Raw genomic sequence first — 27,911 nt, forward strand, 5'->3', positions numbered from 1 at the left:
GTTCAATTTCTACACCTCCCAGTACTCCAACTCCCTGAACCCCTTCTACACCTTGCAGAAGCCCACCTGCGGCTACCTGTACCGCCGGGACACCGACCACACCCGCAAGCGCTTCGACGTGCCTCCTGCCAACCTGGTCTTGTGGCGCTCGTAGGCCTGTGCCAGTCAGAAGCCCCTTACCCTGCACCCTCACCCCCACAATGCTGGGTCCCCAAGGGGAAGGGCTGCTTCCTCCCCGAGGAGCAGAAAGTGCCTGGGCTAGGACGGCTGTGCCCTGCCCACTGTCAACAATGGCAAAGGGAGGTCTCGCTTTTCAGCAGCAATTAAAGTTTCTTCTTCCTTTCCCTGGCATCTGAATGGGTGGCTGTGGATGGGTAAACTGAGGCCACAGGGGTGCTGTAAGCAGGGTTATAGCCAGAGGTGCCTGAAGACTTGGAAGGACCTGATTCTCATCAGCTCACCCCAAGAGTAACCCCAACTTCCCTGCAGAGCCTGAGTCCCAAGCAAAGCTCATGCTGGCCACAGTCTGCCTGTGGTCCCAGTTTGGCAACCTCTCCAATAAGAGCTACATCAATCGACCGTGATCTGGGGTTGGAGAAGCCACTGGGGAAGGGGGACGTCCTGCAGGGAGTGAACCTGATCTCCAGGGAGCCTCCTCTCTAGCTCCTAGTTTTACATAAAACTGCCTCTTCTGACTGGTAGTTTTTTTGGTGAGGGATGGACTTCCCATCTCAAGTCTCCCCTCTGGTCCAGCAGAGCTGATGCTGAGTTTAGTTAGGCTCATGGGCCGTGGTTCACAGAGAAGGAGAGTAAAAGCAGAGTGCGCTTGACTCCTAGCCAGAGTGAGTCCTTGGTCACTGCCGCCCAAGGCTGGATCCAATGGCCTGCTGGTGCCAGCTCAAACTGGCCTGTGAGAGCTGGCAGTGGGCAGCTCCCAACTCCACAATCAGTGACTTCATGCTGGTAGCTTGAAACCAGTGAGTGGAAGTATTTACACCCAGGAAACCAGCAAACATCTATAAAACAGGATTTCTTTTTTTCCAGAGAGCCAGTGGTTAAATATTTACCAGCAGATGACTGAGTGATTCTAACTGGTTTCATTTCTAGGAATCATGTCTTATTGCAGGTAGAGTGGTGGATTCAGTGGTGCATACTTCTAGGGCACAGGAGACAAGGGGGCTGGTGTGGGATGAAGAGACAGGATGCTGGGGACCCAGACAAGCAGCCAATGCACTGGCCAGATTTCCCTGGACACCCTTCTCTGAAGAGAAGATGGCAAGCCAGAGAAAAAGGATGAGAGGGTGTCCTAAATATATCACCTAACATCAAAGGATCCAGGTTTTTCTATATATTATATTTGAAGTAGGCTGTCTTTCAAATTAGAGGCTTTCCTCGAATGTCTAGTGATCCTTGGCTGGAAGCAGGCCATTTGGCATCGGTATCAAGTCTCTCCTTCCTGGTTGTTCATGGAGCCAGTGTGGGAAGGAGCTGGGCTGGGGTCTCACTTTTCATATGCAGACTTTGCCATAACTTTCTGGTTTCCAGAGCAGCCCTTCTCTCTTGAGCTATCTCTCGAGGCTAGAGCTTGTCCAGTTCAAGTCTCAGAATAACGTTCCCCCAGGGCCAGGAGGAGAGAGATGACATCTTAAGATGTCTGTTCTGCTGCCTTGAGGAGGGCCTCTGGGGAACTAGTTGCTCCTGACACAAACTTCCCACCAGTACCCCTCCTTCTGTCCCACCTGTCTGGTACCCCAGCCCCCATGACACCTTCTGTGCCCACCTCCTGAGCTTCCAGAGTCCTGTTGTGGGAATTTAAAATTTTATTTATTCTTAATATATTTATTTGGCTGCACCGGGTCTCAGCTGCTGCACTGGGGATCTTTAGTGGCAGCATGCGAACTCTTAGTCATGGCAAGTGGGATCCAGTTCCCTGACCAGGGATGGAACCCAGGTTGTCTGCATTGGGAGCATGGAGTCTTAGCTACTGGATCACCAGGGAAGCCCCCCTCCTCCTCTCTGAGCACACACAGGTTTCAACTTTCCGCACTCTGGGAAGGCACCACTCGTCCCTCTGTTTCTCTCGTCCAAAATTTGTATTAGAACCTATCATCTGCTGTCTTCTTCTTGGTCTCTTTGGATCTGCAGCCTTTAGAAATGAATTGCCATTTCAGTGTGCTTTTCAAGAGACAGAGATAAATGCAAGTTTTCAGCACAACCCGAAGCTGTACCTCCCAACAGTCATCCCACAGACACTGGGTGAACAACTAGCGCATGCTGGGCCCTTGAGCTACAAAGACGAGCAAGAATCATCTCTGCGCCCCCAGACCCGACAACCTTGAGGAGTGGGGGCGGGGCCCGTATCTGCACGCGCTCAACTGACGCCTCCTCCTCGCTCCTGGAGAAGGTCGCCCCCTAGAGGTTCACCTTGGTAAAGCGGCCTCCACCGACGCTTCCAGGACACCTTGACAAAAGCCAGCCAAGGTGCCAGGTCGGTCTGGGCGGGACACTCTCTGGAGGCCCAGAACCTATGCTTAGGGCTCTGTTGTGTTTCTGTGGAGGTGGCCAGTGGGCAGACTGGCACGTTGGAGCGAGTCAGTAGGGACTGGGATTGCCACCCCTCCCATCCCTTCCCGGCATGGCTTCTACCTCTACACCCCTGCCCGCCATGTTCCCTCTCCTTGGCATCATTCAGCCCCGTAGGTGCTCTCACTCTGGTGTGGCATCTGTCCCGGGAAGGAGTCCTGCAGACAGAGCAGCCTGGGGAGGCCACGGTCCTCTCTCACGCGGCCACAGCACGAGCCGTCCACTGAGACCCTCTGTACTCCTCTCATGGGTCCCAGTCTTCCTCCTCCCACGGTCTGTCTCTTCCTCCTCCCACCGGTCCGTCTCTTCCTCCTCTCATGGGTCCCTCTCTTCCTCCTCTCACTCTCACGGGTCTGTCTCTTCCTCCTCTCAGGTATTCATCTCTTCCTGGATGCCTCGCTATGGAGCCCCATCTCTCTGACCTGGCATCTGTGTCTCTGGGGGAGGGATGGGGGGCAGGACTGCTAGAGTCCCTGCAGAGGGAGAGGCTGGGCTCTCGGGCTGGGGAGCTGTGGATTCCATTCGCACCTTGGGCTGGAGTGAGGGACAGGGCCCCACAGCCAGCCAGAGTGAGCTCCCTGTGGGGGGATTGCTCAGGCAGAGGGGCCACAGGGAAGGCACTAGACTCAGGGGCTTATAGATTCTGTAGGTTCATCCAGCCTTTTGCCCAGAGACTTATTTTTCCCCCCAGCAGTGTGGCTTATGGGAATCTTAGTTTTCTGACCAGGGGAAAGGTTGGCGTGCTGCAGTCCATGGGGTCACAAAGAATAGAATAGGACTGAGCGGCTGAACTGAACTGACCAGGGATTGAACCCTGGGCCCTTGGCAGTGAAAGTGGAGTCCTAACCACTGGACTGCCAGGAAGTTCCCTTCCCAGCGATTTGACGACTTAGGCTAAAAGAAAGAATTAACATGGGAAAACTTTGGTACATTACCACTTAAAAATTTTGTGAACCTGAGAATGTGATTTTTCTGCCCCCAATTTCTTCTGTCTCACATGGAAATAATAACATCCATCCCACAGGACTGTCGGAGAAGGCAATGGCACCCCACTCCAGTACTCTTGCCTGGAAAATCCCATGGGCAAAGGAGCCTGGTAGGGTGCAGTCCATGGGGTCAATAAGAGTCGGACACAACAGAGCGACTTCACTTTCACTTTTCACTTTCATGCATTGGAGAAGGAAATGGCAACCCACTCCAGTGTTCTTGCCTGGAGAATCCCAGGGACGGGGGAGCCTGGTGGGCTGCCGTCTATGGGGTCGCACAGAGTCAGACATGACTGAAGCGACTTAGCATTAGTATAGCACAAGACTGTCTTGAGCCTGTTCATCGAGCTTAGCCTGGTGTTTTAGACGAGCTCTAGTCTATATTAGCTCTCTTGAATCTTATCTTATCATTCATTCATTCAATAATGTTTTATTGAGCCCCTCCCAGTCAAATGTTACTCTCAAAAAGATAATTTGGGGGGGGGTGTGTAATGAAGGAACTGTTCACAGATAACTGGGCATGGTTAAGGGACTGATGATATGCCTAGAGGGTGGCAACAGAAGGAAGCCCTTCTTACCCCTAAGCCTGAGGGGTAGAGGGATGAGGCTTTGTCACAGGAGACTGGAGAGAATTCTAGCAGGAGCTGTAGCTGAAAGTCAAAGAAAACAACCAGGATCCAAACTGTGGCCCAGCAGGGATGGAGGGGAACAGATACCCAGCCTCGGTCTTTTTCCATACTCCAGTCTCCTAGCAGTGCTTCTCAAAGGATGAACCTAGCTTGAAGCCAGAGGGTCAGGGAGCCCAGGTGATCCAGTCCACAGGGTTCAGCCTCCTGGGGCTCAGAGCAGACCAACAAAGGTAGAGAAGGAGTGAGGCAGGGGCCAACAGCATAACCAGCACATGACCATGTGGGATCCATGGTACTGGGTGCTGGAGTGTTGTAAAAAAATGAGGAAGACAGAGGTCTCTACTGGGGAGCTTGCTGGATTCCTGAGGACAGGCTGGTAATAACCAGCTGCTTACAATTCCAGAAAGAAATGAGTGTTCTGTCTGTTATTGTAAAAGTGTGACTATCATAGACTTTAAAGTAAGCTGTAATGACTTCCACCTGTTGTTCCTGCCTTTCTACAGTCCCCTCCCTCTGAGTGTAGGTGAGACCTGTGGCTTGCTTCTACTCCACAGACTATGGCAAAGGTCATGGGTGTCACTTCCTTGATGAGGTTCCACTATATGAGATTCCATTTTAGCAGATTACAGAGAGGATCTCCTCACTGACTTGATAAAATAAGCAGCCATGTTGAGGAGTCTATGTAAAGAGGAACCGTGGGCAGCTTCTAGAAACTTTGGGCAACTTCTCGGACCTGAGAGTGTCCTCCAGACAATGTCTAGCAGAGAGCCGTGGCTTCAGTCCTACAGTCACAGGAAATGAGTTCTACCAAAGACCTGGATGAGGTAGAAGTGGTTGCTTCCCCAGTCAAGCCTTCAGATGAAAACATAGCCCAGATGGTACCTTGTTTCCAGCCTTGTGAAATCCTGGGCAGAGGATGCCGTTGAGCCAGGTCTAGACTCCTGGTCCACAGAAGCTGTGAGATAATAAATGTGCATAGTTTGAAGCTGATGACTTTGTGGGTAATTTGTTATGCAATGTCGAAAACTAATAGAACACATAAGCAAGATGAATCAAGGGAAGGTGAATCCTGCAGATTCAGAAGGCTTCACAGAGGGGGTGACTTTTGTGCTCACGCATGAAGAGTGAGGAGGATGTAAGCAGAGATGGAAAGATGAGCTGTCACCTCCTCCTTGACCTCTTCATTTCAAAACCTGGGCCTGAAAGGACTCTGCAAGGACATGGATCCTAGCCTGGGTCCCAAGCGAAATAAAGGGAGGAGCCCTCTCTGCCCTCTCACCCCTGGAAAAAACCATGCTCTGGAGAACTTGATCAAAGCAGGCAGATCCCAGAGCCCCCCTCCCCTGCAATGCACCTTAAGTCGATCGTTTTAGGTGAAAGAGAAGTAAAACAGTCCCATTTGATTCTTTTTTCAAAAATGGTTATCTTCTGTTTATGTGAGCAACATATGTGCATTATGAAGTGTTATTTTTAAATTTTTTTATTTATTTTGGCTCCGCAGCATGGCTTGCAGGATCTTAGTTCCCCGACCAGGAATTGAACCTTGGCCCCTAGGCAATGAAAACACCGAGTTCTAACTATTGAACTGCTGGGGAATTCCCATGAACCATTTTTTGAGATGCAGATTATTTTTTTTAAAGCAAAGATTAAAAAATCACTGGTGATCTCATAACTTAGAGATGACCCTGTTAACATTTTGGTGATTTCCTTCTCATCATAGGTATCATGTTCACAAGTGACAAGGACAACTGTATTGGCATCACTCTGGTCTCAGTCTTTCTCTCTCTCTGGTCTTCTAAAGGGGCATTCTTAACTCGGGTCCTTTGGATGAACTTTCTCAGAATGGGCAAAAAGAGCTGGAGAACTGGAAAGGAGACCTTCTAGTGGATAATGGAAAGGAAGAAAACTGCTCCCTGGGGGAAAACCTGGTCTGAGAAGGCAGAGACCTGGTCCAGAGCACGTAGTCCCCCCACCCCATCCCCTCCTCTGTTATATCTGGCAGATGCCTGTAGATCAGGCCAGAGAAACAGCCCCAAGAGGTTCCTCTGTCAAGGAGGGAAATCTCTCCCTGGGTGCCCAGGGTTCTGCTTCCGGTGGTTCTTCTGTGCCCTGAGCTATTGGAAGGGGGTGTCCCCCTGAGAGAGGGCTTCTAGAACTGAGCAATATTCAGGGGCACAGATCCCATCACTCCAGGCTCCTCCCTCCACCCAGCCAGTGCTCACAGCCTGTGGATACACAGGACTGGGCCCTGATGGCTGGAAGGCTGTGATTGCCCTTCTTTGTTGAGCTGGCCCATCTCTCTGAGCTGACCTCTCCAAACCCAGTTCCTTCTGTCCAGTTCTTAGGAAGTGATCTTAGGATGACAGCCTGACACTCTTTCCACAAAACTGTATAAGAACTACTGTCTTCCTGGTGCCTCCATCCTCAAACTGCCTCTGAGGGTTCTAGTTTGCTTTTTTTTTTAATATGTTTTTGATGTGGACTATTTTAAAAGTCTTCATTGCATTTGTTACAGTATTACTTCTGTTTGATGTTTTGATTTTTTGGCCGTGAGGCATGTGGGATCTTAGCTCCCCAAGCAGGAATCAAACCCAGGGATCTAACCTGCACCCCCTTTATTGGAAGGCGAAGTCTTAACCACTGGCCTGTCAGGGAAGCCTCCTCTAGTTTACTTTTTTATTTAAATGAAGAGAGGGTGGTCCATGTAGCAGATGAGAGAAGCAAACAGGGAAGGGACAGGACAGAGCTAGGGCTTAAGTGCACTTGAACGCTGGCTGGGGACTTCTCTGGCGGTCCAGTGGCTAAGAGTCCACGCTTCCCACATGCCACCACCAAGAGTTCGCATGACACAACTAAGGGTTCTTCGTGCTGCAACTAAGACCTGGCAGTGCAGCCAAATAAATAAATATTTTAAAAATTATATATATATATATAAAATAGTCTATGGCCAGAGAGTATGCCACTAGAGATTAGAGAAAGATGTTGCTGCATAGATGGGCTTCTATTCTCAGCCAGGGACGCTTCCAGGACCAGCAGGTAGCAGCACACTCATGCACCTGTGTGCCTGCACTCACAAACACACAAACACACACACACGCATGCCCCAGGCCACTAGGCACACACTCAGTGTCCCCTCCCCCATGCCCCTGAGTGGTGATGGTGTCAGGTTTAGAGTGAGATGGAGGGCTGAATTCAAGCCTCCCATGATGGGAAAGATGCAGTTTCCAGGAACATAAGTGTGGTCAAAACAGGACCAGTGTGTGTGTGTGTGTGTGTGTGTGTATGTGCGAGGCTATGTGTATTTGTGCAGTTTTATGTAAAAGGGGTTTCCCTCTGACTTCTCTGGTCTCATCTGGGGAGCCCATAAACTCAGCATCACCCAGGCCCTCTCATATATTAACTGTCCGTGGTGTGATTGGAACCCCTCTGTCATGATGGCCAAGTGCAGTGCACAGCCTGGGTAACTGTACACAGCAGTCCTCTCAAGGGCCCTCAGCTGGCCCAGCTCTGGAAGAGAGACCAGATCTTTCTCATAGGTACCTCAATTCCGTGTCCGAGGACAGGAACCAGAAACACTGAGCACCCATTCAAACCAGGAGAAGGGAGTGGCGGTGACAGGATAGGAACAGCTGTTGGCTGGCCACCCACTTTGTCCCCATAAGTAGGGATCAGGAGATTGCAAATTGGGTAAGAAAATCCTCTCACCTCCAGCTCAAGACTGTAATCCTGGGCCTCTGGTCCCCTAAGCTTTGTTCTATTTTCGCTCCTCTTCTTAGAGTGAGCGGGTCTCCATTGGCTGCAAGGATTTAGTGGGGACTTTTAACACAAGTTTTCCGGCAGCCCTTGGATCTGGTGTAGGCTTGCACAGCCCCCGTGACCTCCTCTCCTCTGCTTACCTCCTCTAGTCATTTCCCTGCGCTTTGGGATTCAGGCCCTTCCTCGCTCAGATCTGGGGAACTCAGGCTTGTGAGCGAGGAGGGCCCAGTGTTAGGAAGCCCAGCCGCGCTGGTGTGGGGACCAGCGGTGAAAAGAACCGGTCCGCCTTGGGCATCAGCCTCCCGCAGGCCTGAGCGATGGGGAACATTATGGACGGTAAGTCGGTGGAGGAGCTGAGCAGCACCGAGTGCCACCAGTGGTACAAGAAGTTCATGACAGAGTGCCCCTCCGGCCAGCTCACCCTCTACGAGTTCCGCCAGTTCTTCGGCCTCAAGAACCTGAGCCCGTGGGCCAGCCAGTACGTGGAGCAGATGTTTGAGACCTTTGACTTCAACAAAGTGAGCTGGGCTCTGGGTGGGGAGCGCTGCAGGGATGTCCCGGGGCTAGTGTGGGGGTGGGGGGGCAAGTGTGAGGACAGCTGGAGGAATGACTGTTTATCTGGGAGACTGAGTATCTACATCAGTGACTCCAGTTTTCTAACGTCCATTGAGCACCTACTGTGCGTCAGGCACTGGAGGTTTGGAAATGAATCAGCCCTCATCCCCAAGGAAGAGAGAGAGAGGGAGACCCTGGTCAGTGCACTCGGAGGCTAAACGTTGGTTTCCTCTGCCTCTTCCACATGCGCAATTTACCCCAGAACAACGTGAACACTTACAAGACGGTTGACAAGCACCTACTAAGTGCTTGGTGCTGCACCTGGTGCCTCTGCACAGGCCCTCAGATGCTCCCAGGATGCAGAAGGCAGAGGCGCGGAGGGCAGAGAGCAGGGTGATGAGCTTCAGGCTGGCTTCAGGCCCGCTGGTCTGGGGTGGGCAGGTCCACGTTGTTTGGGTCACCCATCCCATGATGATCTGTGGACCCTAGAACTGGGACAGTCAGGGTTGCCTGGTCACCGGGGAACCCAGGCCACTCCAGCTCCCAAGTCCCCAGTGACCTCAGTTCATCCTAAGAGGGCCTGAAGGTCTGTGCAGTGGTCAAATTATAGATGTCTCCCCAAGGGATCACCTGAACGCACCAGGTGAGGGCTTCCTGAGAAGATAGAGGGGACACTGTAAGTTTCTGTCCCTAGTTTTCATCAGCTGGGTGGCCTTGGAGCCCATTTCTTCCCCGCTCTGCCTCAGCTTATTCACCGTCAACTGTCATGGACATCAGGAGCATTAGTTAAGATGTTTCTTGGTATTTCAGAGCAAACCTTCCATTAATTTGGAGCAATTCAGTCAAGATGTAGTGGTAGAAGAACGTAAATCCATACATCTATCTCCCCCCACCCTCTGGCCCCCAGCTGCCTCCTCCAAGGTGAGGACAGGAAGCTGCCAAGTGTCCACTGCACGCTGGGGAGACATTGCCCAGGGCTTTTCCAGCTCTCCTCGCTGCCCAGAGGGTCCCAACATCATTGTAGGTGGGGCTTCTAGGGAAAGCTGAGGCTCAGAGGCTATTTAAAAACTCACTAATGTTTAGGATCAAGGGGCCAAAGCAGCTTATGGGCTTTGAGCCCCAGCCTCAAGGGCAGCACTGTGGTGCCTGAGGGCTTTCCTAAAAGAGGTGCAGGGTCAGAGTACTGGAGCCCAAGGTATAGAGACCAAGAAGGGATGGCATCCTCACGCTAGACCCCTGAAATACTCCAGAAGAAATGATCTTTCCTGAAAAGGTGTCAGAGTCCATGGTTGAGCCTCAACTCATACCCAAATGCACTGAAAGAGCTCAGCTTCTTGCCTGTTAAGGAAACGCTTTGAATCAAGATAACCCTTTGGATCTCAGATCTAAGATGACACTTATGACACCGGGGCGTGGCAACCCCTCAACAATTTGGCTAACTGAGTCATTCAAATGCTAGCTCTTCAATTTCTGTCACATGTAGGCACCACTGATGACTCAGTAGAATTCGCCTGCAAGTGCTGGAGACCCGGCTTCTATCCGTGGGTCAGAAAGATCCCTTGGAGAAGGGAATGGCAACCCACTCCAGTATTTCTGCCTGGAGAATTCTATGGACAGAGGAGCCAGGCAGGCTACAGTCCATGGGGTCACAAACAGCCGGACACAACTGAGCAACGAATACTTTTACTTTTTTTTAAAGCGCCACTTGTATTGTCCCAAACCCCCGTCTTTGATTCTACTCACACCCCCGCCTTAGGGCCTGGTTCCACCAGGCAGTCTTCCTCCAGAATTCCACTCAGCTCACACCTTCCCCAGCTGCAAGGCTCTGGTCAAATGTCTCCTTTCCACTGGTACTACCCTGATGTCCTGGTTTCAGCCCTATTTAACTGGGACTAGTCCTCACCTGGGCATTTCCTCAACCTTCCCTTTTCCCCTAGAGCATGTCTCGTCTTTGTATTAGAAGATGATGTCATCTTCTAATACAAAGACGAGACATGCTCTATGATTATGGTCAATCTCCCTGATGGAATGTGAGCTCCACAAAGGCAGGGATTTCTGTCTTTTTCATTGCTGTATCCTTTGCACCTAGAACAGTGCCTAGAACACAGTAGGAGATCAATCAGTATTTTTACTTGAGTGAATGACTATATGAGAAATTATTAGTTTTATGGACTACTTATATATAATATATATTAATTAACATTCATACTTGCTAAACTGAAGAGCATCTTTGTAACATTTGAAGTGTCTTGTACACTGAAGGCAGAAATCACACTTTGGACACAACTTCCACCCACTGTCACCAGTAAAAGACAGTGGGGCAGGTTGGCTACAAGATGAGACCCAGGACTAGGAAGCTTTGATACAGAAGACTGGAAGTTTTGGATAGTGCAAACAATAGCCCTTGGGCCTATTTTTGTCAATGAAGTTTTGTTAAAACACACCACATACTCCTTTTACAGATCATCAAAACTGAAATATGTGCTATGTGCCCTTTGTAGAAAAAGTTTGCCAGCCCTTGAACTAGAAGAGAGCTGTATCCTCGGGTACTGTGGCAGATGGTCAGGGTTTGAGGGTACGGCCATGAGTAGGGAATGTGACCAGGGCAACCTGCATATGCTTTGCTTACTTCAGAGTTTTGCCTGAGCTTGAGTGTGCCTGGCAATCACACAGGTGCACACAAATCAATGTAAATCTCCCATCCTTGCATCTGAGCGCTGGGTGGCAATTAAGAGACTCAGTTTATTAATATTTATTTATTTGTTTATTGGCTGTGCCACAAGGCTTGTGGGATCTTAGTTCCCTGACTAGGGATTGAACCCACGCTCTCCTGGCAATGGAAGTGCCAAGTCCTAACCACGGGACAACCAGGGAATTCTCAAGGAGACTCAGTTTCTAGGCAAGCCTTTGTCATTCACTAGCGTGTGGCCTAACCTCTCTCACCTTCAGCTTTTCATCTGAAAACAGAGATAGAAATACCCAGAGGTGGTTGTGAGATTAAAGGAGTAAAGTGAGTGAAACACACCTCACCTGAAGCACACAAAACAAGTTAGTATTGTTGTAGTCTTATTACAGATCTAACCCAGACCACAATCCTGAAAAGCACACACTGTCTTTCCGTCTCAGAACTGAGACCCTGAGGCTATCTGACTTGTCCAAGGCCACACCCCTCCCAAGACATGGTTTAGGTCTTTCTGGAACAAACGCACCTGCCTTTCCATTGCCCCATTCTGGCCATTTTTTAATTACAAAAAGTTATAAAATTAAGAAAAATTTTAATTACCAAGAAATGACAGCTCACTGTAAAAGTTTCCAACAATATAGAGAGATAAAAAGTGGAAAGCAAAGTGTCCTTACCCTCTGTCCCCTTGCTTGGGGGAAATCTCCACAGTGGTAAGAAAGCAAACCTCTTGCTTCTCTGAGCATGGCTGCAGGGGGGCCTGGCTCCACCGTGACAAAGACCCTGAGAGGAGGGTTGGTCAAGGGCTGATTGAGGGGCTTCCCTGGTGGTCCAGTGGTTAAGATTCCGCATTTCCACTGCAGCGGGCATGGGTTCGATCCCTGGTTGGGGAACTAAGATCCTGCATGCCCCATGGCACAGCCATGTGTAGGAAAGCCCTTGAACATGGGGAAACACCCTGAAAATATTCACTATGATTTTGACTTCCATCGTGGAGGTCAGAGTGGTTAAGGCCTCACCTAAGGCCAGCACATGATTGGGAACTCTTGGAGGCCTTCTTGTCCCATCTCTGCCACATCCCTAATAACAGTACCCCAGCCTCTGCTTGCACACTTTCAGGGACAGGGAGCTCATTACTGCACGAAGCTGTCCCTTCCACTGTGGGTAGTTCTGTCTGTTAAAGAGTTCTTCATACAGATCCCAAACCTGCCACTCAGTAACTTCCCGGTTCCAGAGTGAGGGTTGTGAGTAAGTGGAGCAATAGAGGCTGGACTCTGGGTTCACAGGCTCTGAGTCCAATGCCCCTTTCCTTTCAGCACTCATCCTCTCTGCAAGACACAGGCTTCCCTTTCCCAGATTCACTTGACTTGGGCGGAAGGTGGGCAGAGGCAGGCCTGTGTTTCCTGCTTCCCTGACCCTATTGGTAGGGCTGGCAGGGCCAGGTGGAAAGTCAGCTGCTGAACATATGGGGGCTCCTGGGGAAATATCCTGCAGGAATATCTTGTACCACCTTCCCCCATGGCCAATCCCTCCAAGACTCAGTGAGGGCACAACCTCCCCCGGGAAGCCTTTCTGCTGCTTTTGCCTGGTCACTGTCCTGGTCTGTGATTCCATAATGTCCCGTCCAGATGTGCTGCCCTGAACATATGTCATGATGGCACCATGATTTCCTTATAGTGATGGTAATAATAACGTATGTGTTAGTCGTTCAGTCGTGTCCGACTCTGTGACCCCATGGGGTATAGCCCGTCAGGCTCCTCGGTTCATGTGATTTTCCAGGCAAGAATACTGGAGTGGGTTCCTTCTCCAGGGGATCTTCCTGACCCAGGGATCAAACCTGGGTCTCCTGCCTGGTAGGCAAACTCTTTACCGTCTGAGCTACCAGAGAAGCCTTGGTGGTAGTAATAATAATAATAGCTGACATTTACGGAGTGCTTACTATGCGCCAGGCAGTGTTGAGTGCCTTACATACCTGCATTTATTTAAGTCCACATCAATTCCATGGAGATGGGAGCTATTATAACTACTACTGATCAAGGGTCAGAGTCCTGTTGAATCCTTTCTCCCAGATCCTACATATTTGAGAAGGTGGGGCCAGGATTTCAGCCTGTGTCCTCAACGCGGCGCTCCCGTCAGGACGGGCTTTATCTTACTGATTTCTGAATCCTCAGCCTATCACAGCGCCTAGTCGGTGCTCAGTAAGCTTCCAAGAATAAAGGGAAGAAGGAGAAAAGCGCTCGATCCCTCCAAGTCTACCTCTATCCCTTATCCAGGCGCGTTAGAACGCATCCAAATTACGCCCCTATTCCTAAGGGGTTCGTGTCTCAACTACACACATCTTGCAACCACACCCACCAAATTGGAAGGGCTGAAGTTTGAGGATCACAGCGGTGGCTGGAACCAAAGTTACCTGTGAAGTGATAGCAATAAGCCATTTACACTCCAGTGGGCGGTTGGTTTATCCGAGACGCTCAGCGTCTCCTGGGCCCCTGGGGGCTTCGGGGGCGGGGCCGGGGCCGGGGGCGGGGCGTCGGTCAGGGCCTGGGCTCAGCGTCTCCTGGTTCCCCCAGCGGCTCCGGGCAGGGGGCGGGGCCGGGGCGGGGCCTAGACAGAGGGGCTCAGGCGGCCACGCCCCCCGCCCAGGACGGCTACATTGATTTCATGGAGTACGTGGCGGCTCTGAGCCTGGTCCTCAAGGGGAAGGTGGAACAGAAGCTGCGTTGGTACTTCAAGCTCTACGACGTGGACGGCAACGGATGCATCGACCGCGACGAGCTGCTCACCATCATCCGGGTAACTCCAGGTGCCGAGGGCCGGGCAGGGGCGGGGCCGAGCTGAGAGCTGGGTTGGGTCTTCAGCCTGCTGGGGTCGGTCCGCGGGCTCGGAAGGGGACGGGATTGAGACTTAGGGTCCCCGCTGCGGCTCGGGCCTTCACCAGCTGCGTGACCTGGGCCAGGTTCCCCTGGGCCTCAGTTTCCTCTTCTGCACCAAGAGCTGTAGAAGCGCATCCCCTGCTCCGTCTGAGGTCCCGGGCCACCTTGACCTCTACTCCCCTGGCTCCCCGACTGTCCCGTCGGGAGCTTGACTAGCTCTCTCTGCCCCATCCACCGCTGAGACGAGTTAGGACGGGTCCTCTCACTTCTTCCCTTCCAGGCCATCCGAGCCATTAACCCCTGCAGCGACTCGACCATGACCGCCGAGGAGTTCACCGATACAGTGTTCTCCAAGATTGACGTCAATGGGGATGGTGAGGCCGCGCTGGGGCTCCCCAGGGAAGGGGCACTGGGGCTGTCACCAGTCTCAGAAAGGGAGAGGGCAGGAGGGGAGAGGGAGGCACCAAGGGGCTGCTGCTGGCTACCTCCTCCGCCTGCCTCCGCCCTGGCCACAGAGCTGGCTTTTGGGGATGTCTGCACCAGACTTTGGTCTCTGGCTCCTTGGCCGGCTCTGTTCACAGCCACTTCCTCCAGCCTTGGTTCTGTCCCCCTTACAAGATTGCAGCTCTGGGCCCCGGTCAGCAGACGTCAACGCCTCCTGCCCATGATGCCCTTTCTTTCCACCCCAGGGGAACTCTCCCTAGAGGAGTTCATGGAGGGCGTCCAGAAGGACCAGATGCTCTTGGACACGCTGACCCGAAGCCTGGACCTTACCCGCATTGTGCGCAGGCTCCAGAATGGAGAGCAGGATGAGGAGGGGGCTAGCGGCAGGGAAACGGAGGCCGCGGAGGCCGACGGCTGAGCTCACTGCCTGCTCTTTCTGTACTGGGGAGGGTGTGTACGGTGGTGCCTGCTGTTTCACTGTTGTTTTAATACTAGATAGAGTCTACTGAACTCGAAGGCTCAGCTCACTTCTTAGGAGTCCATGGTGGCAGCACAGGGGCAGTGGTCCAGAGCGGGGGACCTTTCCGGAACTCTCTGTGTGATTCAGCTGATGGTGACTGCTCCTTGCTCTGGGCAGCCTTCAGCATCCGTCAGGCTCCTCCCTACTCCCTTCCTGCACCTCCCCCAGCTTTTACCAGCTCTTCCACTGAGCTCTGGTTCCACGCTCTTTTAGACACGGAAGCTCTCAGGCAGAGGTGGGCTTTCCCAGGACTCCAGTGGGACCCTGCAGATCTGGTGGCTGCAGCCTTCAGCTGGGTACTGTCACATGCCCGTCCTGCCCCCAGCATCCCGGAGCCTACTAGAGTGGTCTGTGTTGACTCATTCCTCCCTTCAACAAGCGTCGAACAGCTACTTATATTAATGCTAGATGTTACATGTGCAAAGAAGAGGACAGTTCGCATCCTCAAGAAACTCACAGCATCCTTATCAAACAATAGGCCAAGAGAAGTTATGATACTATAGACAGTCCTCCTTAATCCTTTGGGAATGTGTATTTATTCAGAAGTGATTGCATAACACCCTCATTTTTCCCCTGCTGGCCCCTTGGTGCCACGTGGTACCACACGGTACCCCATAGGATTGCGACTCATTGTTAATGGCAAGTGTGGGGACCATCCCTGATCTAAACTAAATCCCTCTTACCACAGTGAGACCTGACACCCGTTGGGAAGTGGAGCAGTCTCTTACAGGGGGCCCTCTCCCCATTCTTTGCACACTCCAGCTTTAGGAACACCTGACCAAGACCCTGGGGAGAGACACAGGCTGGAGTAGTTGTGATCACTTTTTTCAGAGATGCTCTTTCCTTCTGAACTTTGAGTCTTCACTTCAGCTGGGTGTGGGGGAGGTTCTGGAAGCAAATGAAAATCCAAGGGGGTGGAAGGGAACAAACAAGGGGAAAGTAGGGGGTGGAGCCCTAGCCTGCAGAGAGCCCCCTGGGATGGAAGGGAGGGGGCATTTCATTCACACCGGTCCTGTCCATCACGGGGACTGCTCTAGATTGGAAGTCAGCTGGGGCTGGAGCACAGACATGGAGGGAAAGTGGAGCTCAATGCCAGGGGCAAAAGGGAGTTGACATTTCTGCTTCTTCTCTTGGTGGCTGCCTTTGGGAAATGCTGGAGGTCAGAGCTGGGAGGGTATCTGGATAGAATTGGGACATTTCCCCAGCCTCATTCACATACCAGCTTCATGATTTGGGGCATATCTGTATCCCAGCTGGGTTACTATTCTTTTTTAATTGACTATTTTTTTAACCTTACATTTATTTCTACCGTTAACTTTATATGGATATCATGCCCATGAAATCACAGGATCTACAAATTAGTTTTATTCTTCATATTTCAACACAAAAACATATCTATTTACATGGGTTTCTTTTTTGAGTTCCTCAGTACCACCCCCTGCAACCAGAGTGACTGCCTTTTTTTTTTTTTCCTTTATTTTTTGGCTGCACTGCACGGCTTATAGAATCTTAGTTCCTGACCAGGGATTGAATCCAAGCCCTCAGCAGTGAAAGTGCAGAGTCCTAACTCATGGATTGCCAGAGTGACCGCCTTTTAATCTAGTTTCTGTATGGAGGCTGCACATAGAGTTTGTATAACAAAAAGAATCCCATATCTAAAAAAGTAATAATCTGAAAACTGCTTGTCGAGTCCAGCCTGCTCATGGTGCAGACAAAACATCTAGGTCAGGGGAAAGAAATGCCCGCTGCAGGTCACACAGGAGTTGGAGGCAGAGCCTGTCCTAGAACCCGGGTTGGCAGGCCCCAGTTCTCCCCAGAGATAGAAGAAAGGTTCCACCATCCCTTAAGGAGACATACTTGGCTTGTGGGCTTGTGATGGCGAATTGTGGAGGGTCCATTCTGGGGGTGGGGGTTGGAGAGCTGAGTGTAAGGGATGAGGGGTAGGGAGTGGAGGAGGAGGGTTGGAAGGGGCTGGCGGAGCAGCACCAGGGCAGAGCTGAAACAGCCCCTTTAAGTATAGTCTACCCCCTCCAAGGGCAGGAAGAACAGTCCTCGGGATTCTGGGGAGATGTAATTGTTATCCATCCCTTCTCCCCAGTTCCTACCATTTCTTCAGTCAACACCTGCCAGCCCCACCCTTCTACTAGTCAGTTTCACACTGTGTGGGCCTTTTCATTTCTAATTTCATCTATGGAACCCCTACCCCTAGATCTCCGTGCTTCCAACTAAGAACCATGTAGGAATCTGTGGGAACCCCACAGTCACCTAGCAAGGCGTAGCTTTCCCAGAAGCAGCTGAAGGGGGAGAGGAAGCCAAGTCCCTTCAGTACCCCATGAATCCTCCCAATGGACCAGCCCTGTTGGCCATGTCAGACTAATGACCCCTGCCCTCCCCACTCAGCCCCACCCCCTGCAAGGGGATGCCAGGAAGTTCAAGCCAGGATAAGAGTGGGCATAAGCAGGTTGAACCAGGGACCCTCCCACTGCTCTGGAAACCTGGTGAGCCTGGAGTCTTGGAGAGCTCTCAGGGCCCCGGAGCCCTCAGAACATGGCACTTTTCCGCCTCTGCTGAGAGATCCAGTTACTGGGGTTCAGATCCATCTGCAGCATCTTCATCACCCACTTGTCACGACGGGCACCTTCAACGAACTCATTCAGGGACAGCTGACCTGTGCAACGGGTAGGAAAGACAGTCGTGCCAAGTCGGGGAATGGAAGAAATGGGGTGGGGATGTACACAGATGAGCCTGCGGTCTCAGGGCCTAAGTTTGGGCTTTCCTCCAGGAGTCTCCTAGAACCTCCAAGGGTTTCTTCAAGGGACTTGCTTTGCAAATGAATTCAAGTTTTACTCCTGCACATGGGACCCTTAAAATGTTTTTGAGGGCTCTTCTGGGTGTGTTCCAGCCAACTGCCTCTTTGCACAGCCTGGGGCTGGAGCGCTGAGCTACAGCAATGAGAGTCCAAGTGCGTGACCCCATTTACTCCTTTCAGTTATTCTTATTCCCATTTTCCAGGTGAGGAAACAGATCAGGCTGAGAGGGTACATGAAGCATCCTGGTCTGCCTGACTCCAAAGCGCCTCTTCTTCCACGGCACTTGCCTGGCAACTCCAGTAGGAGTTTTAATCCCTTTTACAAGCCTCACGGGGCTTCCCCGGTGACTCAGCGGTAAATAATCCACCTGCAATGCAGGAGACACAGGAGATGCTTGTTCGATCCTTGGGTCGTGAACATCCCCTGGACGAGGGCATGGGAAGTCACTCCAGTATTCTTGCCTGGAGAATCCCCATGGACAGAGGAGCCTGGTGGGCTACAGTCCATAGGGTTGCAAAGAGTCGGACACGACTGAAGCGACTTAGCATGCACGCACAAGCCTCACGTGCTAGTGACATTCTTGTTGTTATTTTATGATCTCTTCTCCACACCCATCTCACTGCCGGGAAGTGAGGGCCTAGTCTATGGTGACGTGGAGAAAGTGGGGTGACCCAGGATGGGGAGCCCCCTGCCCCTGCCCCACCATCATCTCTGCTCCAGTTACCATCTCCATTTTCATCCACCAGAAGGAAGATCCTGTCCACGACCTCCTCGGGGGTGAGCAGCTTGCCCTGCTGCTCGGCCTCCACCTCCACACTGCAGGCTTTCTTCAGCTTGTAGATGGACTGTGGGAGGGAAGCCAGTGACATCCCAGAGACCCTGCGTGCTCTGCCCCGACCCCACCCCCCGCCACGACCCATGTCCCTCGGCACCTCGTCCTCAGCACTGCCCCCCAGTCTGTACATCTGAGGATCACAGGACCCAGGTCCAAACTAAAAGTGACCTGTGCCAAGGCCATTTCCTCAGGGTTTCATGGCCTAATTCCCACCGAGGAGTTCCTGGCTTCACCCACTGCCCCATTCCCACACCGTTGGTGTTTCCACTGTGAGCGTCAGAGCTGACACCCAAAACCTCTAATGAAGGCACAAGGGATGGCCTAACCTCCACTTTTCAGCAGAAGACATGGAGATTTCAGAATATTTGTGGGTCTGTGTGACGTGTATGTGTGTGAGACAGGATGATGGGAGACACAGGTGTTGGGCTGGAGGAAAAAGCACAGGTGTCTCTCTCGCCCTGTTTCCGGCAACAAGGCAACGTTGAGAAGTGAAAAGGGGCAGAAACAGACAGACATGAGGAGTATCCTCAGGCCTTGGCTGGGGCTCGCCTAGGACAGAGGTGTGCACGGGGGGTCCCCACGGCCTCTCTGCTCAGCACAGGACGTGGCACAAACGAGGCTCCACTACAGGCAGCCCAGCATCTCCCGGTGATGAACTTGGGCAAACCACACAACCTCCACGGGCCGATTTCCTTTTCTGTAAAATGGCCAACGTCTCCCTCCTCAGAGTGAAGTTCTGGAGAGTAAGAGGCTAATGAGGGTTTCGTGCAGAGTCTGAGCCAGAGCACTTTTTCCCCTTGCTCATTCTTGCTAGTAGTCAATCAGCTTTGTTGATCTTTCCAGAGAACCTACTTTTGCTTTCATTGACTTTCCTTGTGCATTTGTGTTCTGTTTTGTTAAATCTCTATTCTTTATTAATTCTTTTCTTTTGCTTTCTTTGGCCTTACTTTTCTTTTCTTTTTTTTTAATTTGTTGAGATGACTTCTTGGATCATTGATTTTCATTTCAGTTTCTCTTATTTTCTAGTATATACATTTTAAGGCTACAGATGTTCCTGTAAACTCAGCTTTAGGCTGCATTCCAAAGTTTTGTTATGTTAGTATCATTACTCAGTTCATGATATTTTGTGTGTGTGTGATACTATTTTTTTGATTCATGGAGTATTAGGAAGTAGCGTGATTTTCAAACAGATGGGGATTTTCTCATTCTCCTTTTGTAACTGATCTCCAGCTTAATTTCATGGTAGTTGGAAAGCACACTCTGAATGATTCCAGTGCCCCTTCCCACCCCCAGGCCCAGGGGCCCCCCTTCAGCATCCAGCGTGCCCAGGTGCCTGCCCCGCCCCCACCCCTCAGCAGACACTGACCTCCACGATGTCCAGCAGCTCCTGGCGGTCGATGCAGCCATTGCGGTCCTTGTCGTAGATCTTGAAGGTCCACTTGAGCTTGTGCTCCAGGGTGCCCCTCAGCACAAGGTTCAGGGCTGCCACGTACTCCAGGAAGTCAATGGTGTTGTCCTGCATTGGGGGTGGGAGCTGTGAGGCTCCCTTCAGCCCCCCACCCCGTCTCCCGGGAGCACCGGTGGGAACTCTATTCCAGGCCGCCGTCCCTGAAACTCAGGGCTTGGCCTCCCCCGTGCATGCCTGTGCCTCTGCATCTGTGCTTGTGGTGTTCTCTGCCCTGGGATCCATTCTCAGTCTCCGTGATCACCCAGTCCTGCCTGTCCTTCAAGGCTCAGCTCAACGGTCCCCTCCTCCAGGAAGCCTTCCTTCTCACACCACTTCAGCCACAGCGACCACCCTCTCCCTCTTCTGACACTCCCAGCTGTTGTTGTTTTAGTAGCTAAAACAGTCAATCCTAAAGGAAATCAACCTTGAATATTCACTGGAAGGACTGATGCTGAAGCTGAAGCTCCAAGACTTTGGCCAAGTGATGTGAAGAGCCGATTCACTGGAAAAGACCCTGATGCCCAAAAGATTGAAGGCAAGAGGAGAAGGGGGTGACAGAGGATAAGATGGTTGGATGGCATCACTGACTCAGTGGACATGAGTTTGAGCAAACTCTGGGAGACAGTGAGGGATAGGGAATCCTGATGGGCTACAGTCCATGGGGTTGCAAAGAGTCGGACATGACTTAGTGACTGAACTACAACAATATGGACTGTGGCCCACCAGCCTCCTCTGTCCGTGGGGTTTCCCAGCAAGAATACTAGAGTGGGTTGTGATTTCCTTCTCCAGGGGATCTTTCTGGCCCAGGGATCCAACCTCCGTCTTCTGCATTGGCGGGCGGATTCTTTACCACTGACCACCAGGAAAGCCCAGCACCTACCATCTCTTCTACCCTTAACTGCTCTGTACGTGTGTCTCATTCTCTAGCAGCAGTCTATCCTCCAGGAGAAAGGAGAGCGGTTTACATTGCTTCTGTTTCTCCTCCACGCCTAGTACAATGCAACTTCTGCCCAGAGTCTCATAACTATTTACAAATTTATAAAGAAATGATTGACTTAAGTCTGAATATAAGACTAACAGTTTTGAAAGGAGATTAGAAAGCAGGACCTCACATATTTCAAGGTTGGGATCTCAGCTCTCCAAATCAAAAATGGGGATCATCAGCCCCCCCAGGAGCATCTGTCATTCCCATGACTTTGTAATCAGAATGGCATCAGTAGCCCAGAGCCCCTCTGTCCCACTGGGTCGGGCCAAGTGGGAGCCTCAAGCCCTGTTCAAGGGGTGCCTGGGTGGGCAAGGTGTGGACAACAGGAGAATACAGCCCCACATGAGGGAAAGAGCAAACGCTTAAGGAAAAACCAAGAAAATAAAACGCACCTACCTCAACACCTCCAGAGTTTAAATCAACATCCTTTACATAATTCCTCTGGTCCTCCATACTCCTCACTGTGTAAATATTAACCTATAGTTTTAGTTACTGGATTTTTATTTTAAAATTTCCCATGCCTTCAAAATGATTTAAAATAATACCTTTTTCTTTTTTTGAGGAGTACTGGGCAGTCCCTCTTGTTGAACATGGTTTTGATATTTTATATTACACAATGAACATCTTGTGCGTACGTATTTTTTCTTATGTCTTTGGTAATTCCTGTAGGGCAGATTCTTAGCAGTTGCTATTTGTTCTGTTTTTTCCCCCCCACTAGTCTTTAATGCACTATTTTTGTAGGTATATAAGCTCTATGAATTTTTAAATTGATGTGCAGTTGATGTGCCATATAAGTTCTAGGTATACAATATTGTTGTTTAATCGTTAAGTTGTCATACTCTTTTTCGACTCCATGGACTCCAGCCCACCAGGCTCCTCTGTCCATGGGATTTCCCAGGGAGAATACAGGAGAGGGTTGCCATTTCCTTCTCCCAGGGGATCTTCCCAACCCAGGAATGGAACCCAAGTCTCCTGCATTGATAGGCAGATTCTTTACCACTGAGTCACAAGGGAAGTTCCTAGATAGTGATTCATACTTTTTAAAGATTTACTCTATTTGGTGTTCTTATAAAATATTGGCTATATTCCCTGTGTTATACAATATATCCTTGTAGCTTATTTATGTAATAGTCTGTACCTCCTAATCTCCTACACCTGAATTGCCCCTACCTCCTTGTTCTACAAGATTGTATCACATGTGTAGACACATGTAGATACGTAGATACCAGTAACTCTCAATACAAAGAACCTCTCTTGTGTTACCTCTCAAAGGTCACATCTTTCTCCCAACCATAACACTTGGCAACCGCTGCTTTGTTCTCCATCAATAATATTTTCACTCTGAAAAGAGTATAAAAATAGAATCATATAGTGTGTAATTTTCTTTCACTCAGCACAGTGCCCTGTAGACTCATCTCAGTCACTATAAGCATCAGCAGTTCCTTTTTTTAAAATTGCTGAATGGTGCGCCATTGTAGGAATCATCCCTGCTTTTTGTTCGCCCATTGAAGGTAATTTGGCTTATTTCCTGGGTTTTTTTCCCCCCAGCTTTATTGAGGTATAATCGCACAATAGCCTTTTAAAGAACACTGTGTAAGTTGAAGGCTTACAATGTGGTAATTGGTTGTCCTTTAAAAGACTATTTTCATTAGTAATTATTATTTGTCAGGCTTTCTAAACATAGATCTTCGGTTTCTTTTCATTGGCCATGCCCTGGGGCACATGGGATCAAACTTGCACCCCGTGCATTGGGAGCATGGATGGAGTCTTAACCACTGGATCACCAGGGAAGTCCCTTAGGTTTCTTTTAAAAAAGAATTCAGTTAGAAAATTATGCAAACTGGACCATTTGTTTGACATACATCATCTCCCTCAGGTCTGTTATCCCCATTTCATGGATGAGGACACTGAGGTTTAATAAGTTGCCCAAGAAATTCCCACCCAGCAAGTGGCAGAGTCTTTCAAGCTACATGCCTTCTGCAGTTCGTCAGGTTGGGAGAAATTTCTTACTCCACGCAAGGTCTATTACTGTTTAAAAAATGAGCCTGGTGGCTAGCACCAAGGGGAGTGAAACACACAAACAAACCCCAAATCACCAGCAAATTCCTACTCTTCAGCTCTCTAGATTTCCCCCTCATTCTTTGTCTAGAACTTTCTGTTCTCACAACATCCTGTCTCAACATGATACGGCTTCCACAATGACCCCTCACCTCACCTTACATGAGTCTCAGTGTGGAGCAGCCCTTTCCTGACAAGTGATCTCACGTGTGAGTTTACTTCAAACCCCAGGACTAGTTCTGGGAAGCTCCCAGCAGGGGCGATGCTCATCCACTGCGCACGCGCTCTCGTCAGCTTCAATTACCCACAGAGGCTGATGATGACGGAAACGCCTGTCTCCTCAAGAGTTGGAGCAGAAGTGACAAGCGTGTGATCTGCTCTGTGGGATTACCTGCCTCGTTTCTCCCTGAATTGGCGGCATTTGTGAACCAGCCCTGACCTCCACCCAGCACTCGTTACATAAGGACCCTGAAGGACATTTGACCTTCATCCTTCCTTTTCCTCCACCCAAAGCATTACAGGCAAGCACCAGAGATGGTGTTACTGCCTCCACTAGGAGGGAGCATAGCAGCAGAGACCAGGTGCCCTTACCTCCTTGCCACCACAACACTCTGTTTTCACCACCACAGATCTTGACGTGTGAGCTAAATCTAAGAGCTCTTTTGATTTTGTCTGCCCCAGAAATCTCAGATCAATTGCCTGGAAATGACACTTGCTGATTATAAAGGTTGTTCTGAGCTGGGAAGTGGAGTCGGGCAGGAGTTTGCAGATAAAGACTAAGTGGGAAAAGAAAAGGAAGAAGGCTTAGCTCCTGACAGAGGAGCTGAAAACACCTGCTAGGAGAGCTCTTCCTTACAGCAGGAGGCCAACTAATAAATAGAGAAGGGACAGCAGAGATGGAAAATTATCAGTGGATGCCAAACCTAGGGGCTGATTATTTGATGAGCAATAGGAAGTTTACTTAGTCTCAAAGTATTAATACCTCCTTATAAGATGCTTATTAATTACAAAGAAGAAATAGTCACTTTACAGTGGTGAAATCTGGCAGACACCACATAGCTAAATGATCAAAGGGACAAACCAACATCACGTGCCTTCTGATGTCCCATGCTCAGAAGCACACAGCATCTCTTCCGGGGCATTAATTTCTGCCAGAAGCGTAACCTGCATCTCATTACAAGGCAACACAGGGTAAAACCAGATCATTGACTTGCGGTCTTCAAAAATGTCAGAGTCAAATAAGATAAAGAAAAGCTGAGACTAAAGGATCCAAAGGGCATCAGGTCCAGGGCAGGGGGTGGGGGTGGTGGGGAAGGGAAGGGATGGACAAACTGGGAGATTAGGACTGACATATATACAATACCATGTGTAAAAGAGATAGCTAGTGGGAACCACTATAAAGCATAGGAAGCTCAGCTTGGTGCTCTGTGATGACTTAGAGGGGTGGGATTGGGGTGGAGTGCAAGGGAGGCTCAAGAGGGAGGGGATGTATGTATACGCATGGCTGATTCGCTTCATTGTACAGCAGAAACTAACACAACATTGTAAAGCAATTATACTCCAATTTTTAAAAAAAGGCTAAGGGGCAGATAGGACATTAAATGCAATGTGTGATCAAACTTAAAAAAAAAGGTTGTAATAGATGTCATCAGGACAGTCAACCAAACATGAATGTAGATTGTCAATTAGCTAACAGAACTTATTAATGTTGAATTTCCTGATTTGGATCATTTATTAGGTTAAGAGAATGCCCTTGGTTTTAGAAAATACATACTAAAATACTTGGGGTAAAAGGGTGTGATGTCTATATAATTCTCTCTATAAAATACATATATTTATATGCATAATATACACATATATGAATACATTGTGTACATATATGTATACATGTGTATATATATATATAATACATCACACAGAGAAAAGAGTAAAGCAAATGAGTCAAATGTAAACAATTGGGGAATTTTGATAAATTGTAAATGGAAATTACTTGCACTATCCTTATAATTTTTCTGTAAAGTTAATGTCACCAAGATTAAAAAGTTATTTTAAAGATGACTGATGAATATTATATGCTAACTTAGAAGAAATGAGGTATAAGAGGTTGCAGCTGTTTTGTTTCCAGGGGCCTCATAATCCCTTTGAAATCTTGAATTGTTATTATATTGAATTTTAAATGAATTTGAAGAAAATGGATAAATTCATGGGTGTGAACCTTGCCACATACTACCTGATATATCTGTTTACTTTTCTTCTGACATTCAACACTTCAAAAAAATCATTTCCTCTCTTAAACAGCCCAACACACTGCCTTCTGGGCAGGAACGCTTGCCTGGGATGCAGGACCCCTGAGTTTAAGATCTTGGACAAATCAGATCACTGAATTTGGAGTAACAACCTCGGCCTGCTCCCTTTCAGGGCTGCCGCGGACTCAGAGACGTCTGTAGCAGGAACTTTGGGAAGGCTGAAACTCAGTTGAGATCTGGAGTTAGGGTTCACCTCCAAGGTTTTTGTTGCCGCGATGATGCTGACCCCGCCCTACCGCCCCCTACAGGCGCAGAGGAGATGTGCACGGACAGTACCAGGACAGAAAGAAGAAAAGCGTTAGTCGCTCAGTCATGTCCGATTCTTTGCGACCGCGTGGACTGTAGCCCGCCAGGCTCCTCTGTCCATGGAGCTCTCCAGGCAAGAATACTGGAGTGGGTAGCCATTCCCTTCTCCAGGGGCAGAGTGGGAACTAAGAAGCGTTCCCAGTGACTCACTCTGAAAAGTGAAGATCTCCTTCTACACAGAAGTGGGGTATCTACCGCTTTTTCCAGATTAATTATCTAGGTCAAACCCACTGGCCCCTCAATTTGAAGGAGTGAAACAGGGGTTTGAGGCAAACTTAATGGTTTAAAGGACTGTGGAGGCGGCACTGGACTGCTGCTGCTAAGTTGCTTCAGTTGTGTCCGACTCTGCGACCCCAGAGACGGCAGCCCACCAGGCTCCTCTGTCCCTGGGATTATCCAGGCAAGAACACTGGAGTGGGTTGCCATTTCCTTCTCCAATGCATGAAAGTGAAAAGTGAAAGTGAAGTCGCTCAGTCGTGTCCAACTCCTAGTGACCCCATGGACTGCAGTCCACCAGGCTCCTCCGTCCATGGGAGTTTCCAGGCAAGAGTACTTTGGCCTTAAATAATGAAGGAGTTTCAATGTTTAAGGGCTTTCCTGGTGGCTCACATAGTAAAGAATCTGCCTGTAAAGCAGGAGACCTGGGCTGGATCCCTGGGTCGGAAAGATCCCCTAGAAAAGGGAATGGTAACACACTTCAGTATTCTTGCCTCGAGAATTCCATGGACAGAAGAGCCTGGTGGGCTTACAGTCCATGGGGCCATAGTCGGACAGGACTGAGTGACTTTCACTTTTACTTTTTTCTATGTTTAAATTCAATTCCCAGGTGTGCATTTATAAAATATATTATCTTCTTAGTTCCTGGTGCCAACTAAGGAGTTGTAGAAACTCTGTGGATGAATGATTTCATGGGATCTCCCATGGGCTTCCCTGTGGCTCAGATGGTAAAGCGTCTGCCCACAATGCGGGAGACCCAGGTTCGATCCCTGGGTCAGGAAGATCCCCTGGAGAAGGAAATGGCAACCCAATCCAGTACTCTTGCCTGAAAAACTCCTGAGGAGCCTGGTAGGCGACAGTCCATGGAGTCGCAAAGAGTCGGACACGACTGAGCGACTTCACTCTTCTTTTTTCTTCCCATGGCTTGAAGAGCAGAAAGGGACTTCTGTAGTAATCCTTGAACATCCAAGTCCAGGAAGGAGCCTCCTCCAGCGTTCTGGGCGGGAAGAGCTGATCTGTCTCAATTAGAAGGTGGCTCAGAGGTTAAAGCGTCTGCCCGCAATGCAAGAGACCTGGGTTCGATCCCTGGGTCGGGAAGATCCCCTGGAGAAGGAAATGGCAACCCACTCCAGTATTCTTGCCTGGAGAATCCCATGGATGGAGGAGCCTGGTGGGCTACAGTCCACGGGGTCGCAAAGAGTCAGACACGACTGAGCGACTTGACGTTCACTTTCACTTTCAGCAAAGGGGCACTCATGGGCTGTGCCAAGATAGCTCCGCCCATTAAACCCCTTATCTTTAGAGCAAGGGGAGCCCTGATGGATGCGGAAAAACCATGTCCTGTGACTGCAGAGTCCTGTCCATAAATACACGTAGAGAGGACCCTGGGTTTTTCTGCAGAGCCTCCCTTCAGCTCTCAGGAAGAGGACAAGTCAGATGAAAGCGGAGAAATGGAAAGAAAAGATGGGAAGAAAGAATTATTGGAGAGGGAGAAGAGTTTGGAGGAACAGTGAGACAGAAAAGGCGAGAGAGGATGGAGAGGAAAGAAGAGCCGAGGCCGAGCAGGAGGGCTGGCGTACGGAGCTCCCACCGAGGGTGCTCCTTTAGTCAAGGATGAGCCCTGAGCTCTCGGTCCTCCCCCTTGGGGCACCTTACCCCATTCGTGTCGAAGGCTCGGAACATGGCCTCTACGTATTGGGTGGCCTCCTCGTTGTCCGGGACCTTGAAGAAGCGCTTGAACTCGTGCATGAAGAGCGTGCCGCTGGGGCACTCCTCCAGGAACTTCTTGTACCACTCTTGAAGCTGCGCCGCGTCCGCCGCACCGACTGCGCCGTTCTCCTCCGCCTCCTCCCAGCTGAACTGCTGCCCCATCCTGGCCCCAGGACGGCAGGGAGCAGAGCCTGTGCCTCCTGCTGAGACGC

At 50.1% G+C, this 27,911-nt stretch overlaps 2 protein-coding genes across 2 annotated transcripts; one reads left to right on the top strand and one right to left on the bottom strand.

The window, feature by feature from the left end:
• Positions 1-7,132: 7,132 nt before the first annotated feature.
• On the top strand, positions 7,133-15,016 carry GUCA1A (guanylate cyclase activator 1A). Its single transcript, XM_027525061.1, has 4 exons — positions 7,133-8,472; positions 13,833-13,982; positions 14,343-14,436; positions 14,752-15,016. The coding sequence occupies exons 1-4, from the start codon at positions 8,272-8,274 to the stop codon at positions 14,922-14,924; spliced, it is 618 nt and encodes a 205-aa protein (XP_027380862.1). The 5' UTR covers positions 7,133-8,271; the 3' UTR covers positions 14,925-15,016.
• Positions 15,017-16,528: 1,512 nt separating this feature from the next.
• Positions 16,529-27,861, bottom strand: GUCA1B (guanylate cyclase activator 1B). The gene is made up of 4 exons (XM_027525062.1): positions 27,646-27,861; positions 20,038-20,187; positions 18,561-18,681; positions 16,529-17,694 (listed from the first exon to the last, which is right to left on the bottom strand). The coding sequence occupies exons 1-4, from the start codon at positions 27,859-27,861 to the stop codon at positions 17,567-17,569; spliced, it is 615 nt and encodes a 204-aa protein (XP_027380863.1). The 3' UTR covers positions 16,529-17,566.
• Positions 27,862-27,911: the final 50 nt, after the last annotated feature.

Source organism: Bos indicus x Bos taurus, chromosome 23 (assembly GCF_003369695.1).
Source record: "Bos indicus x Bos taurus breed Angus x Brahman F1 hybrid chromosome 23, Bos_hybrid_MaternalHap_v2.0, whole genome shotgun sequence".
In the NCBI taxonomy this organism is placed as follows: Eukaryota; Metazoa; Chordata; class Mammalia; order Artiodactyla; family Bovidae; genus Bos; species Bos indicus x Bos taurus.

Excerpts from the sequence above, each read along its gene's own strand:
- GUCA1A (XM_027525061.1), top strand. The coding sequence starts at position 8,272 with ATGGGGAACATTATGGACGGTAAGTCGGTGGAGGAGCTGAGCAGCACC. Across the intron at positions 8,473-13,832 it reads AGACCTTTGACTTCAACAAA|GACGGCTACATTGATTTCAT; the intron begins GTGAGCTGGGCT and ends CCCCCCGCCCAG. Across the intron at positions 13,983-14,342 it reads AGCTGCTCACCATCATCCGG|GCCATCCGAGCCATTAACCC; the intron begins GTAACTCCAGGT and ends CTTCCCTTCCAG.
- GUCA1B (XM_027525062.1), bottom strand. The coding sequence starts at position 27,861 with ATGGGGCAGCAGTTCAGCTGGGAGGAGGCGGAGGAGAACGGCGCAGTC. Across the intron at positions 20,188-27,645 it reads GAGCCTTCGACACGAATGGG|GACAACACCATTGACTTCCT; the intron begins GTAAGGTGCCCC and ends CCCCCAATGCAG. Across the intron at positions 18,682-20,037 it reads AGCTGCTGGACATCGTGGAG|TCCATCTACAAGCTGAAGAA; the intron begins GTCAGTGTCTGC and ends TCCCTCCCACAG.